Source organism: Dermacentor variabilis, chromosome 6 (assembly GCF_050947875.1).
Source record: "Dermacentor variabilis isolate Ectoservices chromosome 6, ASM5094787v1, whole genome shotgun sequence".
Classification (NCBI taxonomy): Eukaryota; Metazoa; Arthropoda; class Arachnida; order Ixodida; family Ixodidae; genus Dermacentor; species Dermacentor variabilis.
Genome location: NC_134573.1, coordinates 127,144,883 through 127,162,078, shown reverse-complemented (window position 1 = coordinate 127,162,078; position 17,196 = coordinate 127,144,883). Strand labels below are relative to the sequence as shown.

Below are 17,196 nucleotides of genomic sequence, written 5' to 3'. Positions count from 1 at the left end.
ATGGTTTTAAAAGAGCGTTGCAAGCCCCCCAAAATAGTGTATGTGAATTTCTAGTTTGCAGTTTCATTTATTGGCGATCACGCTTATTTCATTTGCATTTCACGTTTGCCACTTTACCACCGCGGTGGCTTAGTGGCGCTGCTGAGTTCGAGGTCGCGGGTTCGACCCTAGCCGCATCTGCTGCAATTTAGTCCTTATCGCGAATTCGGCAAATCCTACTAGGGCGCCCCAGTAAGTGATATTCCTAGGTGAAGTTTTTTTTTTTTTTTTTTTAATCAAGGGAGTTTAACCAGTGGTCACAGTAATATAAAACTTTATGGCAACGATGATTGGATGAAATAGCACAGATTTAGGTGCACGCTAATCAGGTGGTCAGAATTATATTGAAGAATTCAATCATTCTTAAACGTTTGTTCGCTATTATTTGCCACAACGGCGAAAACCAGCGGAGGAAACCAGAAGTGTTGGCAACAAAGTACTGTAAACAGGTGATTGCCGTTGTCAGTCCGCGCTGATGTGACGCAATTTTCTTGTAGCAAGATGCCGAGATGGTGAGCGCCCATTTGCGGTTTTTAACTCTATGCGCAATCTCATAACTGACGAAGTTAACACTGTTCATCGTCGCCATGTTGCGGGTAGTTTATACACACCTGTCATTTCTTACATTGCTTGGGTTTGTGTTGTGCCGATATCATTTAGGCTTATAGCTGTCAGGACCAAAACTATTATTACTCTTATATTTATACGAAGTGTTGTTTAGGTCCGAAAGGAAGTTAGTGATTTTGGTTGTTGGAATTGTGACAGGCAACTTTGATGAGACGTTGTTACGGAAACTGCTTTGAATGTCGTCGCATGAGCACGCTCCTGCCGCGCTGAATGTTTTCATGCTCCGTGTTCCGTGTTTCCGCAGATCATTGCAGTCACCTATCAATCGTTGTAAGTCACCGACAAATACGGGAACCTGTTTAACGTCCTAACGTGTCGTGAACCATATCTATGGCCTAAGTTATATGGATTTCGTGTATAGTTAGAATTTGAAATTCGTTTTCAAATATTTGCAGCCTTTTTGCTCGAAATTGGGCTATTGCCTATTGTTGCCGGATGCTGTGCAATCCGACGCCTGCGTTTGATGTGGTTGATTGTGTTCTAACAATGACGATCTTGCTGATGGAGCTGCCCATTAAGGAAGTCGTCGTTTTTGTTCCTGGATCCCTAAGTACAACAGAAGTTCATTCACGACGAAACAATAAAGCCGGCTGTGAACTATGGTCTGTTAGCTAATGGTACATGTTGACAAGTTCAGTGGCGCCAAAATCGCGCTTGTACCTTTGGTTTGATTTGCTCCTTCATTTGGTTCACGTGTTTTTTTCTGGCTCGTCATTCGCGCCTCATTTGCTTTCCGCTCCTTGAACGAGGCGTACGCATACTTTTCCGTCTGTACAAATTGTACAGGAGGGTTACCCTCAACGTCGTCACCCTGTAGAGGTATTCGTGACGCCGGTATGTTTAGGTTCACGGTGTCGAGGAACTTCAGCGCATGCGGCTTGACAGTGAAGGTCATAACTAGTGAACAGCAGGTATCGAAAAGATCTGGTTAGGCGAGGCACGATTTAATTTGAACAGTCATGCTTTGATTGGCATAACAAGGGTCATCACTGTCATTTCTGTGAGCGAAAAGAAATGGCACCGAATGTAACCGTACAGCCACAAGAGTGACGATCTCAGTAAAGTTCGGAACAGTGCTTCACAGTTGTCAGATTTGCCAAAACCATTCTGCTTTCCTTCATGTGGCAGGCTCTTCATTTTGCTATTTCGGTTTGGTTCCTAACCCTTTAGAATTGAGAAGTTGACTTCTGCATCATTTTCGTTGTCAGGATTTTTTCTAGTGTAGTTGTTGCACACAAAATGTAGCACCTAACCTTTAAAATGTGCCGCACAACACAGCACACCTACACCGGCAGTGGGACTGCAAGCATGATGTAGGTGTCTGCAGCAATGCTTGTTCACTTAGGAGTGCTGGCCCTGTCTGTTTTCAAACCAGTGTTATAAATGCAAAAAACTATGACTGTCTTATTACCAGTTTCAATAATGGTCACTTCACACAATAAATAAAGGAATGACAGGATGGAATTGTATCAATATCTAATGAAAACAGTTTGCAATAATTTGTTTTGAGATACATGTAATTTTTATATAAGACTATGCTGTTGTGCTGACCCATTCTGAACAAATATGCAGCAAGCTTGCTAAATTTCCATCATAGTGTGGAAACGGGTGCTGTGCTGCCTGATGGCTGTGTGTGCATCTTATGTCATGCAGACACTGTGCTAGATCCACACTACGGGTATGGCGATGTGTTCAGTGCCGCCAGTGCACCAGGACCTCTACAATGACATGAGAGCTCAGTTTCCGGAACTACCAGATGCTGTGATTCAGTCTTATGTACAGCTTGTAAGTAGCCTTTCCTCTGAGCCTTTGTATTATTGTCAGTGGTTTCTTGTAATTAATAATTCTCACAACAAAAGCATATGTGAAGAAAGAAGTTATGTGTTTATCAGCAACACTTTCTTGGTCACTCATTGCAAAAGGAAATAGAATAGCAAAATGAACATTCAGTAAAGCGAGAAGCTCTACAGCATACCTGCCAACTCTCCCGATTTGTCTGGAAGGCTCCCAAATTCTGACCACTACTCTAATTTGTTAGGACACAATCATAAATCTCCCAAAATACTGCCTCAGTCCTACCATGGGGAAAATAATTGCAGCAGAACTCATCCCTAGATGACATTGCTCCAATGCTCATCATGAGATGAGCATTAGATGAGCAACCATTAAACCCATAAGCAACATGAATGTCATCCGTTACCTTGTCTGGTTTTTCCCTGATTGTGCAGCACTTTCTGTACAAAATTGGCAGCTGGAAACAAGAGGGAGAGAGCAGAGGCAACAGCCAAACAGGAATGAAATGAGAAAATTAATGAATTTAACTGTTTGTGAAAATATTTGTAGATCAACATCTTATTATTTAAGAAAGAAGTAGAGAAAACAGCACATTAAGCAGAGAATAAATCCGTGTATGTTGAATGATGCTTCTACAGTTATCAGTCGAGCCACTTGACGTAGCCACTTCTCTGCTGTGCTTATGTGGGTGTTTTTGTAACCTTCGACGACTGGCACGGTGCGTCTAGAACCGCAGCGTCCTGCGCTCTACGCAGTTGTACGCCTCGTTGCACAACTTTCCAAATAACAATGCAAGTCTATTTCGGCACTTAACTTGGTAGAGCAATAAACGAGGGATCCAAAACAATTGTGATTGTTCCGCAAATGTATATTTCTCTTTAATTCTTCCAGAGCTAATTCAAAAAACGCTGCTAGAAATCTTTATTTTACACTTTCGCTTGCTTACTTGTTCTTGGCAGTGTTCTTCCTGCGCGAGTCGATTTGATGTGGTTCCTTGCTGCCAAGTAAAGGAGACTGTATCTCACAGGCATACCTATGAAATACAGCCTATTTCGTTTCTCTTTTGTGGGTTTAGGCATCTCTATGGCGAATGGTGGGCATTATTCACATTATTTGTACTAGTAAAGGTAACCCCCTGGGTACCCTTACCTGGTACCCAATGGGCAGAGTAATGCAGTTATATAGCGTTCTAGAGCAGTTCTGTACTTGAGTAGCTTCAGCACTAATGCCTGCCAAGTATGAAACAGAAATAAAGCTTCCTCAAACCTAACAATATAGACCAATAGTGACGAAATACCTTTTAAAGTCAGTGTTTATTGCCAACTGGCCTGTTACGAACCTGAAAAACTACTTGTTCAGATGGCACATGTGCATCCCCACATCAGTACCGCCATGTATGTGGACAGAAAGTCCATTTCTCCACTTTGCTCAGACAAAAGTGGCATTTGATTTCCTAAACACGCAGACGCAGGTTTAACATCACATGGCGGTTGCTCGCGTTTACTTTCATTCTGGATTGCCGATTCATCTGGTGGCATTTGAAATGTACTGCGCACTTTTTTTTTTTCTTCGATGATGACACAGTAACACATTTCCAGGGTTCATACACCTCCTTGAAATTCTTGAAAACTCTTGAGCTTGGAAGAAAAAAAAACATTAAACGGCCCTTGGCACTCCTTGAAAATAATGTGATCCTTGAATTCCTTGAAAATTGTGGTTGGGGGAAACTATTGAACATACAAAGTAACAAACTCCGCATGGGGGCTATACCATGTACGCTCTCTATTGAGAAATGAGATTATTTTCTTTTGAGAGGGGCTAAACGATTTCAATGTGGCATGTCCACAACCATCAATGACAGAGTTTAAATCACCATTGCCGTTGTAGAGCTAGACAAAGCAAGATCAAGTACCACTTTGCATTTTTGCTTGTTGGTTCACACCACAGCCATCATGGCTCCATTTTCATGCCTCAGGCTCTATAAGTGCCTGGTCGAAAGTAAGTTTCAGCCATTTGGCATTAACACAAGTGTGTGGTTGAAGTCAGACACCATTAACCATTATGCCAGAAGGCGATTGACATCATTCTAATGGGAAAGTCAACTTTATAAAGCGACTTAAGCAACTTATGAGTTCAAAGCGTGTGTCCAACTCAGTAGGCTGCTTAGCTGCTAAGAAATTGCAGCTAGGGATATGTCACTATTTTTCAGTGTATGTGTATAAATAAGGTTTTATTTTTTCCTCCATCCTTGAATTTTGGCCTTTGGAATTGTTAAAGAGAAGGAAAACTCAAACCAAAATTTGTTTTCAATACCCGACGTTTTGGAGCCCAACCGGCTCCTTCTTCAGGGACGAGATGGTGAGGCGTAGCAGTGCTTATATGAGTTTTCATTGTCCCCAACCAGGCACATATCTACTGAACGTTTACGTTTAATCCTTGAATTGACCTTGAATTTTGGGTTAAGTTTTCTGTATGAACCCTGCATCCCACATAAAATATTGGTCTTCATGAAAACCAGTGGCATAAAAATTGATTACATGCTTTGCATGTAGTATCACCTGTGTGTAGGTTCATGTTACATCAGCGAAATTTAACTTATCATATCACATTTAATTTTGGGAAGGTTGAAAGTTGTCCGTAGAAGTGGACACTGGGTCTGAGGGGGATAGAATAGGCAAAGAGTTGATTTGGTTTATTTGTATGCTGGTCCGATGTGGCTTTCAGTATCCCCGCAACAGAGCAGAGTGTGTAGAGCACCTTACACGAGCCAGCCAGGACCAGCTTTACAGCCAGTTTGACCCGGAAGAGGTCTCGATAAATCGGGAGGGAGCTCGCCTGCCAACCTCCCGGCTGTTCGAGCCCCTTGAGCCTCCCTTCCCAGTGGACCAGGACCTGCCACCACCGTACCCTGGCATGTTGACACCTGTCACACCCGTCACGCCGACCACACCGCACTCGCCATCCAGGCCACAGCATCACCGTTTGCCTCAGGCAACCCACCAACCACCACCCTACTTTCCTACTGCTCGACCAGACCAGCCTTCGGTACGCACGGACTACAGGCCCCAGGTATGTCCTTGTGATTTACTATGTGCTAGCCGCTGCATTAGCTTAGTACCTATAGTGTTGCATTGCTGAGCTAGAGGTCGCGGGTCTAATCTTGGTTGCAGCAGCTGCATTTCAGTGGAGGTGAAATGTAAAAACGCACATGTACTTAGATTTAGGTGCATTGTCAGGATTGGGGGCTCAGTCCCATCGCTTGTAACCCATTGTCAAGGTTGGAGTCCGGCATGAATTAGAAGGTAGCTGGCCCATGCCGTCGTCCAACTTATCCACGCTGAGGACGTTGATGAAGGGAAGGACTGCTTCTCATCGAGAACGAAGAATATGGGTTTATTTACAGTATTTACATGCAGTTCATCAGTCTAACATGACTGCGAGAGAAAGTACGGCAGTCTAACATGACTGCTTGAGAGAGTGTGTATCAGTCTAACATGACTGCTAGAGAGAGTGTGTCGAGCATCCGCAAAAACAACGGTTTATAAACACTCGGTCCCCCCTCGATTCCAAGGTGACGGAAACGTTCGTCCAGTCATCGTAAACAGGCTGCCTCTCCGCGGGACGGTTTACACGCACACACGCACAGGTTCACGGTCCGAAACCGACACCACACTAACTTTGTAGAACTCGGAGCTGACCCTCGCAGCGCGTCTGGGTAGCCATTTTCTTGCGTCTTGGTCGGCGCGTGGGAAGGGGTCCCCGACGACGTTCCCACGGCAACTCCCCCACTCATAGCAGATCAGGTCCGCGTTGGTGGGTTCGGTAACAATAGTTGGCCCGCCGAACGCATTCAGTCACAGTGGCGACGAGGCTAGAGCGTAACGGTGGCGTTCCTTGAAAGTTGACGCCGCCGCCGTCGCAACTGGCTGGCAACACTTGCACCTCAGCTAGGCCGTTCTTAACAGCAAGCCAGCTACCTTTTAATTCATGCCGGACTCCAACCTTGACAACAGGTTACGAGCGATGGGATTGAGCCCCCAATCCTGACAGCATGTTAAAAAAACCCAAGTGATCAGAATTAATCCAGAGTCCCCCACTACAACATGCCTGGTAATCAGATTGTGGTTTTGGCACGTAAAACACCCAAATAAATTTTTTTACATGCTGATCAGATGTGGTCCATTGCCTCTATTTTGCATATCATAGCTGCTGCTAAGCATATTTAGCGGCTTTTCATAGCATAACAAACTGAGGTAAAAGTGGCAGAATAGCCAGCTATGCTAGTGCATAGTGCAGGCATCTTTAGCATTATGAGCAGTAAAGTTAAGAGAGGCGGCTTGGAGTGGCCCTGTAGCTAGCAAAGGACAGGGCAGAGCAGTTTATGGAGGCCGTCCAGAGATTTTTGAGGATTGTTTGGCTCTCAACACGATTTATTGTCCTGTGGAGACAGACAGACAGAACGATGGGCATTCAATTCGGGCAGCCCGAGAATATACGATTGGAACATTTTGATATACGTCATGTTTTTTTTTCAGCTGCACCAAATTTTTTTTAAATGCCTATGGCAGATAGCACAGTTGTAACCCTTAATGTAAGTTACTAGAGGAGGCAGTCATAAAATTTTTGAAAAATCAGAATGCTTAATTGAATAAGGAACGTATTTACGCCAGTTCACTTCCTAATTATTTTACAGCACATATTTCAATGTACAAAATGTACCTAGTGATTATGCAACGCTTATCAACTTAGAACAAATTCTGAGGATGGCACTGGTTTCGAGATGTGCGCCGTCGAGCTCGCAGTAAAAATGCACTATTTTTTCACTTACTTTTTTAAGAAAACGCTGTTTTATGCATTGATGCACACAAGTACTAGCTGGGATGCTAATGCATTTCATTGGACACTTTGAAAATTGTCCCGAAGCATAGTCCTGAGAATTCGTTCTGTCTATATGCCTTGCATACTCACTGGCTACCATTCATAGATTGAAATATGTGCCATCAAGTTATAATTGAAAAGGTTAATTAGTGTAATTGTGTTATTCAATTTCTTGTAGAGGTAACGGCAACCTCATTGAGTAATTTAGATGGATCGTTAGCATTTTGCTATCTGCCACAGGCAGCTATTTAAAATTTGGTGCAGCTAAAAAAAGAAGCACAGTGTATGACGTGTCCAAGGTCCCTGCTGCATTAGTATTTACTCTATTTATATACTTGCCCTTTTGCGGTAAAACAGAAGTTGCTCCTTTCTTTTTTCATGATCTTTTCTCAATTTATGTTCGGACTGCAGGTTTCCACAAGCATGCCTGCAACTTCCCTGTACGGACCTGGCTGGCCGCACACAGGTGCCATGGAATCCCCCATGACTCGTCTTCACCACTCTCCACCTGTCCTTGATGACATGATCCAAGGTGAGACCACTGAAAGGTTCAACATATGAGTATGGTACAGTCCACTTATAAAGATACCACATATAATGATATATCGGCTATAACGATAGTCGACTTCAGAGTATCAACTTATATGCATTAGGGGTATGAGAAAAAAAAAGCATATAACGATATGTTATTCACCACATATCAGATATAGAGATCGAAATTCTGCCTTTTGGGCAGCACTTTCCATGCAGAATATGCGTGAAATTTGCATTGCTGAGTTCTCTTTAACCTGAGATGGGGAGAAAAGTTTGCCTACGCGAGTTCGTATCTGCCGCCATTACTGGGCAGTGCGTCCCACCAGTGCGCCTATTGCAAAAGCCACGGAGAGCATCGCAAGTTGGTGCAGTGTGCTACAAGAGCCCCGAGTAGAAAAGAAAACAAACGAAGAAGACTAAAAAAAAAAAAAGAAAAGCTAGACACGAATCGCGCCTGCGCTCTTTTTCTACAATGTCCCTCTCTTCCTCAGCGAACATGGAAATGCACCACGGAAGCAGCGGTAGGTGCGCCAACAAAGCACAAGTCTGTGTAGCTTGAAACTTGCAAATTTTGCAAGACTCAAAGTACGAGCTCGCTCAGTCGACGATATTGATGATTCTGAAAACTGCGAGCGCCACAATCATGAAGGCTAGAACCTGTGGCCATGCTGATCAACGGTAAAGGCGAGCTTTGTGCGCCAGGGTGAAACCTCCCATGTGTGAAACCAACACATTAACAGCCGCTGTCATTACTGAACTCTGGGAGCATGTCACCACTAGCGATAAAATAGGTGGTGCTTCGATAGAGGAGTTTCTGAGTGCAGATAGCGCTGCCTCGTTCTGCGAAGAATCTCTGACATGGAAGTCATTGTTGCGACAGACAGCGGCGTTGTATGACAGAGGCGACGACGGCAGTGGCAGTGACGATGAGATTGAAAGTGGCCTGTCTTTGATACCGACCCTAATGTTCACGCATAGTGCACTGTCGTCCGTAGAGTCGCTCATTGATTTCATGTATGCTAAATTATAGCCGCCAGTGTTTGCGCAGCCAGTGTACGCGATGCACACTGTGGCTGTGAACCTGAAACTTTGGCTAAAGCAAGTGCAGATTTCTGGCTATTTTAGTGCGTGTTTATTTCAGTGAGGTGTTTAGAGGTATAAATGAACGTTTTTCTCAGCCTACTAAATTTTTCACAGCCTACTTTCTACAGCGTCAATTTTTTGTCTTAAGTGGCAAATTTGGTTTCAGAGCTACAAAGGTATGTTCGGCAGCTTTTTTTCTTTTTTTACAGCGGTCCAGATATAGCGATAATGATGGCATTTTTCGTTCTTGATATTTTTATATAAGTGGACTGCACTGTAGTCCTCACTGAAAATTTTCTGGAAGTGTCGTGAATGGTTTGGAGTCCATCAAAGCATTTCTGGGACCTTAAAGGCTTAATCACACCGGCAACTTGAGGAGGTTGCGTGACCATTTGCGACTGGCAAACAAAAAGCAACTGTAGGCGACCGAAGCTCACACCAAGAAGCTCGGCTGAGCGCGACCTGCAAGTCGCAATCCAAGAGATTATCGTTCCCTGCAAGAACTCAAGGAACCTACACAGTTCACGCGTACTTTGCTGGTTTGACTTTCCGGCAACAGCCATGGATATTAATTATGAGTGAAGATGAAGATGTCGTGACTGCTGATGTGCTCTGCTGTTGTATCAGCTGTGGCAGTGCGGAAGGCGCTGAAGAAAAACCGATGTTAGTAGGTGTGGCCACGCCTCCGTTCGTGATAAGTGGCCAGCCACGCAAGCCACCTCCTGGCTGAACTCTGTGTTCATGACGAGGAGTATTATCCAGAGTAAGCTGTAATTTTTAGTTCACGTTGCGTGGGAATCGTTGCATCATTTTTGTGCATTCTTTTGCTGCTGTTTAGCTTCTTCTGAATGCTACTGCATACATTCGACACGTTGCTGTAACTGCTGTACACCAGCATCACAAAGTGAAACGCCAATTACAGGCCTGCAGTCTGTCATGGTGGTGTAGACTTTGTATTTGCCACAACGCAGGAGGGCACTGGATGAAAACATAACTTTCGTCACATCGCTGATTATTTTAGCAGTTTTGCAACCATGATCACGCGACTGAAAAATTGAGCAGCGAGTGATTGGCCCAAAATAGTCGCTTTTCTAAAAAAGCGCTCATTTGCGACCATTTGCAGCCAACGTGGTCGCCCGACCACTGTCAGTCACTGGTGTGAATGAGTCTTAAGGCTGTTGCTCTTAGTAAAGTTTCCTTTAGGCCTTCTTGATCTAGTTAAAATTTTATAATGACATTTATCACCAGAATTGTGAGTTGGAAGTTGGAACATGTGGTTCGTGTTTCTAGCCTATACGACCATGTCAGGCACAGCCACATATGCCTAAGGTATGGCAATATGTACAACTTAAATTTTTCTAGGACTTCCTTAAAATTCTGTGTTGAATTGTGACAGTAGCACGTTTCGATAAACAGGGGTGGGGATTCTTCACCAATGGCGCCATTGGGATAACCATGCGAACTCCATCGCCAAATTGCGCCAAAATCAAGAATGTGTCTGAAATTGTGCCATGCTACGCCAAAACAGCTTTGGCTCTGGCATGTGTTGGCAAAAGATTGCTGGCATAAGATCGGGCTTTGTGTGGTTGGTGTCGGCTGTCTCATAACAGTAGCTTTCGTATTCTTTCTGCCCGTGGACGCTAACATCTGCACCCAATTAGGCCCCCTGAATAAAAATAGAGGTAGCGGCATTCTTTCATCTTGCTGCCCGAGCTGGCGAGTGAGGGCAGGCAAGGTGGTCCTAGGCTTATCCACACCTCCCTGTTGGTGGAGCAGTGTCATGCAGTTGTGCTGGCACCGTTTACATAGAAACAAGCGTGCGCTGTCGGCTGCACTTCTTGTTTTCTTGTTTTTGTTTTGTTTTTACTCATGATGGCTCCATGACAGTTGCTGCTGATCACATTGCACAGCCCCGTGATTGTGGCAATCGCTGTGATTGCAAATCCTGGTATGGTAGCGATCGCAGTGGTGCAAAGCACGATGCCAGGTTATGATAGAGCAAACTAAGAGTGCAACTGGCGAGGGAAGGGAGTGCAGCAAAGGAGCTCGGATAAGGAGAGGAGGAATGTCGCTACATTTTAGTGAACTCCAGATGTCGTGGGGCTTCTAGTTAATCTAATGAGTGGCAAAGTGAAGTCAGTCACATGCAAAGTCTTAGCTTGAGCTAGTTGGTGTTGTTCATTACCTAGAAATGTTTTTGAATAAACCACTGTGGTGCTCATTAACCCTATAGCTTCTTCAGATCTTCTGTTGGAAAACACTTCCAGTCACTTCATGAGTACTTAGTACAAAAATACAGTTGATCCAAGTTATATCAAACACTGATATATTGAATTAGTGTCTATATCGAACAGATGTAACAACCCCTTGAAGATCTCATGCAGGAGTATAGCAACCTACTGCATGTACATTGAACTCCGTTTCACCGCCACATTCAATACAGGCGACTCTCGTTACAACAGACCCTGATAATCTGACAAAAAATGTCCCTTTTGTCCGAAGTCCGTAATATCCGAAACGCCTCACTTCCAAACTTGCATCATGATGTCTAACAACTTTATTGCAAAGAGTGAGTGACAAACATCCAAAATAAGAAACACAATAAAGTAACAGTTTCGCCCGAAAGGCGAAGCATCGATTGCGATATCAAATTAAGCAAGATAAGCGCTGCAGCGGCAGCGAGCGAATTGAATTTTGTGCTGTTCGCTTGAGCGCGAACTAAATGTCGAAAGCACAGCACATACGAAGCTACCGACGCTGGGCGCACTTTGTCCACATCACAGATCATTTTCATAATGCGGCGCCCGTGCGGCTGAGCACTTTGTTCACATTGCAGGTCGCTTTCGAGATACGGTGGCTGCGCCGTAAGCAGCAGCCGCCGCCAGAGCAGATCCCCATTCTCTCTTGCCTCCCTGACCCTGTGCCTCACGCGCGAAAGCCTGCATGTTTTTGCCCCGTTTTCCTCCCTCGTGGGCGCAATATTAAGCTGGCCGACCCTCGCAAGTCAGTTGTCAGCCCGTGTTTACATGGCAAAAGTATGTTTTATACACCCAATTTTGAAAAAAAATTGCTGTAAATTTTGTTTGCTGTAGCCAATAGGCCGTTAACTCAATTAACTTCGTTCCATTAATAAAATAGGTAGAACAATCTCAGGCTGAAATATGGTCCGTTAAATCCCAAAGTCTGTTGTTCGTGGGTCCGTTGTAATGACCACAGACTGTATACCAATCGCCGCGCTCTTGCAAGTGCGCTTCTCCTATCGGAGATAGTGATTTCGATCACGTCATTGAAAATATTTAATGCAGACAAATTTGAAACGGCACTCTTTTGGAAGATGTGAAACAAGAAACTGAATCTGAAGGGCAGTACATGCCACGGAGGAAAAATGGAAGGGAGCTCTGTTTTGCTTGCTGCGCATAAGGATGGCTTGTGCAAACGGTGGCCATTCGTTATCAGCAAGAGCAGGTCACCACTCTGCTTCAAGAACACGAAAGGCCTTATGGTCGAGTACGCGTTAAAGCGTTGATGAGACTTGATCTTCTCATTGAGTGGTGCCAAACTGAAGATATTGCGCTGCTTGGTTTGTCTTATAGACAAGGGCTTTTCGCAAACAGCATTTTAGGATTACATGAGCGGCCAAAATGAATCCGACCCCAACCTTCACTTGAACGGACTGTTACATTAACATTTTCACATTAACATTTAACAAAACCACCACCTGCCACATGCACACTTCACTGAAAGACCATTGCGGCAGCAGCATGCGAGACTCATTGCTGTGTAATTTGTGGGTCTGCACTGAATGGGTATTCTTTATGCTTGCACGGTTACAGTTGAGTGAGAATGGACTCTGATGTTTTGCTAGTTGAAATCCACCTCTGAAACTGACAGCATCTGTGTAGTGTTGGCCATCACCAACATAGGGGCCGGAGGGGAAGGGCCAAGAACAAAGGCGATGTGAGGCATCGGAGCGCTGAGCAGCACACAAGAAGAGACACATGGATTTTTTTAAGACGGTCAAGAAGTGAGCACGACAAGTTCCAACAGGAAGCCATTTGAGAAACCCAACGTGACAATCCTCCTTGCGACGATCGGCAATTTAAACGCTGTATTGTTGGTATTCTAACGGACACGCAGCCAGGCACGTTCACGCACAGTTCGCAGTACAAGTTTGCTGATGGCAGCATGGCGCATATCTGTACAGGCTAATTTGCTTTCACAGTGCATCCATTTCGACCTTAAGTTGAATAAAATGTGCAACAAGCACTCTGACCCCCGCGAGACGTACCACGGTCTCATGTCCAGGTGACACGGACCTCTAAGGTTAGCGGATCAGTGTGTCAGACTGTCCCGCAGCTTGAACTACTTGCAATGTTCAGGAGCAAAAAAGTCAGCTTTCTGCATTCGACAGTACTGGAGAAGCGAATCAGTAAGTCCCCACTTTTTGTGATCTTGAGAAACTGTCCCAGACAAGCGGAGATCTCATATACGCTCAGATAGGCTTATTTTATATTTTGAATTATCGGTATATCAAACTATCTTGCAATCCCCTTTGAGTTTGATATATCCAGGATTGACTGTACTATGAAAAATGCCTTTAAGCTGATTTTTAACACTTTAATGTTTCACAACGCAAAGTTCTGACTGTTTCCTCACCTAACATAACTTCAGTATACCGAAATTCTCGACAAAAGGAAGCATTTACAGGATGCCTACCAACCGGGAAAACCGGGAATTCTCGGGGATTTTGAATAGTCTGGGAAATACTCGGGAAAAACTCAGAGAATTTGTGCTTTTATCAGGCAAAATTAGCTGTCACATTATTGAAAGCATACGAAAGTCGTTCGCTCGAGTAAAAGCGAGGAATCGTAATGAGTTGTCTTTGACGCCATATCGTTGGGTGGAGGAGTTGCCAGTGTACAGTCAATGACTGATTTTCCGGACGCCGGATTTTTGGGACATGCCCAATGATGCGGATGGCTTTGCAGCACCACCGCATACCCATAGAGTCAATGTATAAGGACGCCTGAAATTTCAGACGCAAGAACCCTTCGCCGACCAATTTTCCGGACGTTTTGCCGTGACCACAGATCCGAAACAGCATTCATCAAAGCCAACACTTCCATTTTTATTATCTCGCCGCCTCGAACCAGCGCTCTGGCATGCAGATCTGCTGGCAGCCATAGCCACCACCGCGGCAACACGAGGCCTAGCTGCTTCGACATTCGCTGTTAAAGAAACCCTGAAACGATTTTGACGATTTTGTACAAATGTACTGAGTCTTTAGAGTGGGTCCTTCTGATCATTAATGGATGCATCTAAGTGCTCCGCGTAAAGCGTGTAATTTATTATAAGGTTTTAAAAATGTACATCGCTGCCGATCGCAGCACACTGCTTGGCCGAATTTTCCGCCGCCCCTCTCTATTGGACGTAAATTGCCGTAATGACGTCAGTGGGGCGAGCTATCCGATTGGCTGCCCAGGGCACATCATCGATAATTTTTCCAACTTAATAGTGAACAGGTGTTGTTCGTAATAGTTGGAATGTTAGATAATTTGTTTCTATAAAAAGAAAGTAGCAGAAAGAGAATGCGCAAGAACAATTTCTCTGTGCGCTTAAGCACTTCCAGCACACAGCAAGTGTCGCCTGTGTAACAACATGCTCTGTCATGACGAGAGCTCTGCGGTCAGTGTCGGGTCTGTTTTCATGAGCACTGTGAATCGCCTTTGTTGCGTTGTGGGCTGCAAATGTAGCGAGTAGTAATATGTCAAGCTGCGACATCCTGTCCTTCTGCAAGGCAGCAGACAAGCGGAGTGGCTGCAGTGCATCGGACTATCAGTATCCGATGGGCGCCAGTATTTGTGCGTTTGCGGCCTCCACTTTACACTGGAGGATTACTACCACAATAGCGTTTCGCGAGTCCAGTGTTCAGGTAAACGCAAGCAAGGGGACAGGGCCTGGCAGTTTCACAGGATGAGCAGAAGCGCAAAGGTGAATGATGTGCACAGTGCAGCCACCTGGTGGCACAGATCTCAAACACAGTAGCAGTAACAAAGTGTATTCTTCTTTGCAGCTGGTGAATTTTTCGCAGGAGCGTAATTGTTAACATGCTGTTTTTGTAAATGTTTAAAATGTTTTACACTTAGTTAGAGCAAGATTAGCTCTTTGTTTGGCTGGTTAAGCTCTGCGCCAACAGGTGGCTGGACTGTGCAGACCAATCAGGCCACTCACGTACGTCTACGCTAAATTTGCCTCATCAGCTTGAGTTTATGCCTCCACCCATCCATCGAAACGCCCAGCTCGCCTGTGGTTACCGAAATACCAGACACGTTCGGCGTGTGACAGGATGCTTGCAACACGCGCTGCTTCGATAGCTCTCGTTTGAGGTCAACGGCCAAGCAGCCTGGCGGAGAGGTTGGAGAGGCTTCGTGCGCACGTTCCTAGAGAAGTGGACGTAGACGACACGACGTGCCATCATGACTCAGATCCAGAGAAGGCGGAGCTTAGCCCCGATCACTTGGCGAACGAGTTGAGGAGAAAATGCATGGCTATGGAGGAGGGTAACTTGTAATCGTCCGTAGCTCTCTTAATATGAGATGCTTCACACAAATTGTGGTGCAAATAATTAACTTTAGCTGTACTCTACGCGTCTACAAAATTTGTTCGAACAGTATCAGGGGCCCTTTAAGGTTCTTGCCATTAGGTGCCATGTTTTTCATTGAAAGAATTCACTGTTGTTAGAAATGGCACTGATTCCGCCTCTGTAATCCTCGCGATTGACTTCAAAGCTTGGAAAGCACGGTGCACTGCATAATGCCAGTTGTCGAAAGGCAGCTTCGACTCAGCACAGAAATGTTATGCGGTGAAGCATACGTGAAGTACTGCAGTGAAGCTTAAGCATGGGAAGGGGCAATTGTCACGGGACACAGTATGTATTCCTTAATTATACATGCATGCGTCCGCCATTTCCTATCACAGTACGAACACCAATATGCTTAATAAGTGTACTGGCAGGCCTTCAGAGCTTTTTTGGATGTGCCTGCGGCGATTTGAGCCCTTAAGGGCAATAAAAGACATGTATTCATTTTTTTTTAACTGCCCGATTTTTCGGATGTTTTCGCAGCCCCTAGGGAGTCCGAAAAATCGGACGTTGACTGTACAACTGATCAAGAAGATGCTTCAAATGGTCTGTGAGGTGAACGCGCAGCAGAACGAGGACGTGAACAGAAAGGACTGTCACACTAATGAATCATCAGGAAATAAACTGTGCCACCTCTTCTTTGAAGGAGCTTGAGCTCAAAAAAGAAAGTTTTGGCCAACGCCGAGGTGCAAGTAACCCTTATCCAAACCAAAATAAACTCTTTAAAGCAGTGAAACACAACACTGAGGCATTTTGTGTGGAATGAGATTACCGTATCTACTTGCATAATGATCGCACTCACGTAATGATGGCACCCTTGAATTTTGTCGTCAAAATTGTTTCTTTTTTTTCTTTCCCGCATAATGATCGCACCCCAAACTTGCCTCAGCGGTATGTCGTGTGCCAAGTATAGCTAATGATGATCGCACTTACCATCTGCCAAATGCTGTCGAATGCTCCGCGAGCAATTCTTCAAGATATACCATACGGTCTGCATACACCAAACAGATTCTTAAGCAGATGCCCCATTTCATTCGTTTCATCTCTTTCCGCACTTCCATGAAAAAAAAAATCTACAACCAAACTTGTCTTGGCTTTGTTATTTATAGGCTTTATAATAGTTGTGGTCAACAACAACACAAAAGGTGCCTTTAGATTGCTCTCGTCTGCACTCGTGGGCACGCAAGAAATCACGAACAGCAACGACAGTAGCCACGTTTACATTGATACGTTAGAAGTGTACCCTATTCATATGCTGACGCTCATAGCACGGCTAAGATATTCGCCCACCCTTAGCGAAAATGTGCCGTATTAAAGATAGTAGTGAAGACAAATGCTGCAGTTTTCGAAGCAGGCCTGCCATGTGTTTCTATGTCACTGGCAGCTAAGTGTGCTCATTTCTGTTTCTGTTCCCTCAAAGTGGACATGGCTATGTTATTGCCCCAAACTTGCCAATATTAACAATATTATTCATTACTGATACAGAATAAACTGTTTCGATGCACATAATGTACTCACAAGAAGAAAAAAAATCGCGTTTGGCGCGTTCGGCCAACACCCTCTAGAGAACTTAAGGCCTTCTGGCTGTGCCCTCTCCCCGT

At 44.7% G+C, this 17,196-nt stretch overlaps 1 protein-coding gene across 2 annotated transcripts in view; it reads left to right on the top strand.

Moving 5' to 3' along the window:
* The first annotated feature begins 450 nt into the window (after positions 1-450).
* The window catches only part of LOC142585187 (uncharacterized), a 38,068-nt gene continuing 21,322 nt past the window's right edge, over positions 451-17,196 (top strand). The window contains exons 1-4 of one of the 2 annotated variants that reach the window (XM_075695741.1): positions 451-551; positions 2,320-2,451; positions 5,185-5,529; positions 7,750-7,870. In XM_075695741.1, the coding sequence (XP_075551856.1) occupies positions 2,347-2,451; positions 5,185-5,529; positions 7,750-7,870 (571 nt within the window). In that variant the 5' untranslated portion in view covers positions 451-551; positions 2,320-2,346. The other variant, XM_075695742.1, reaches the window with a different exon arrangement.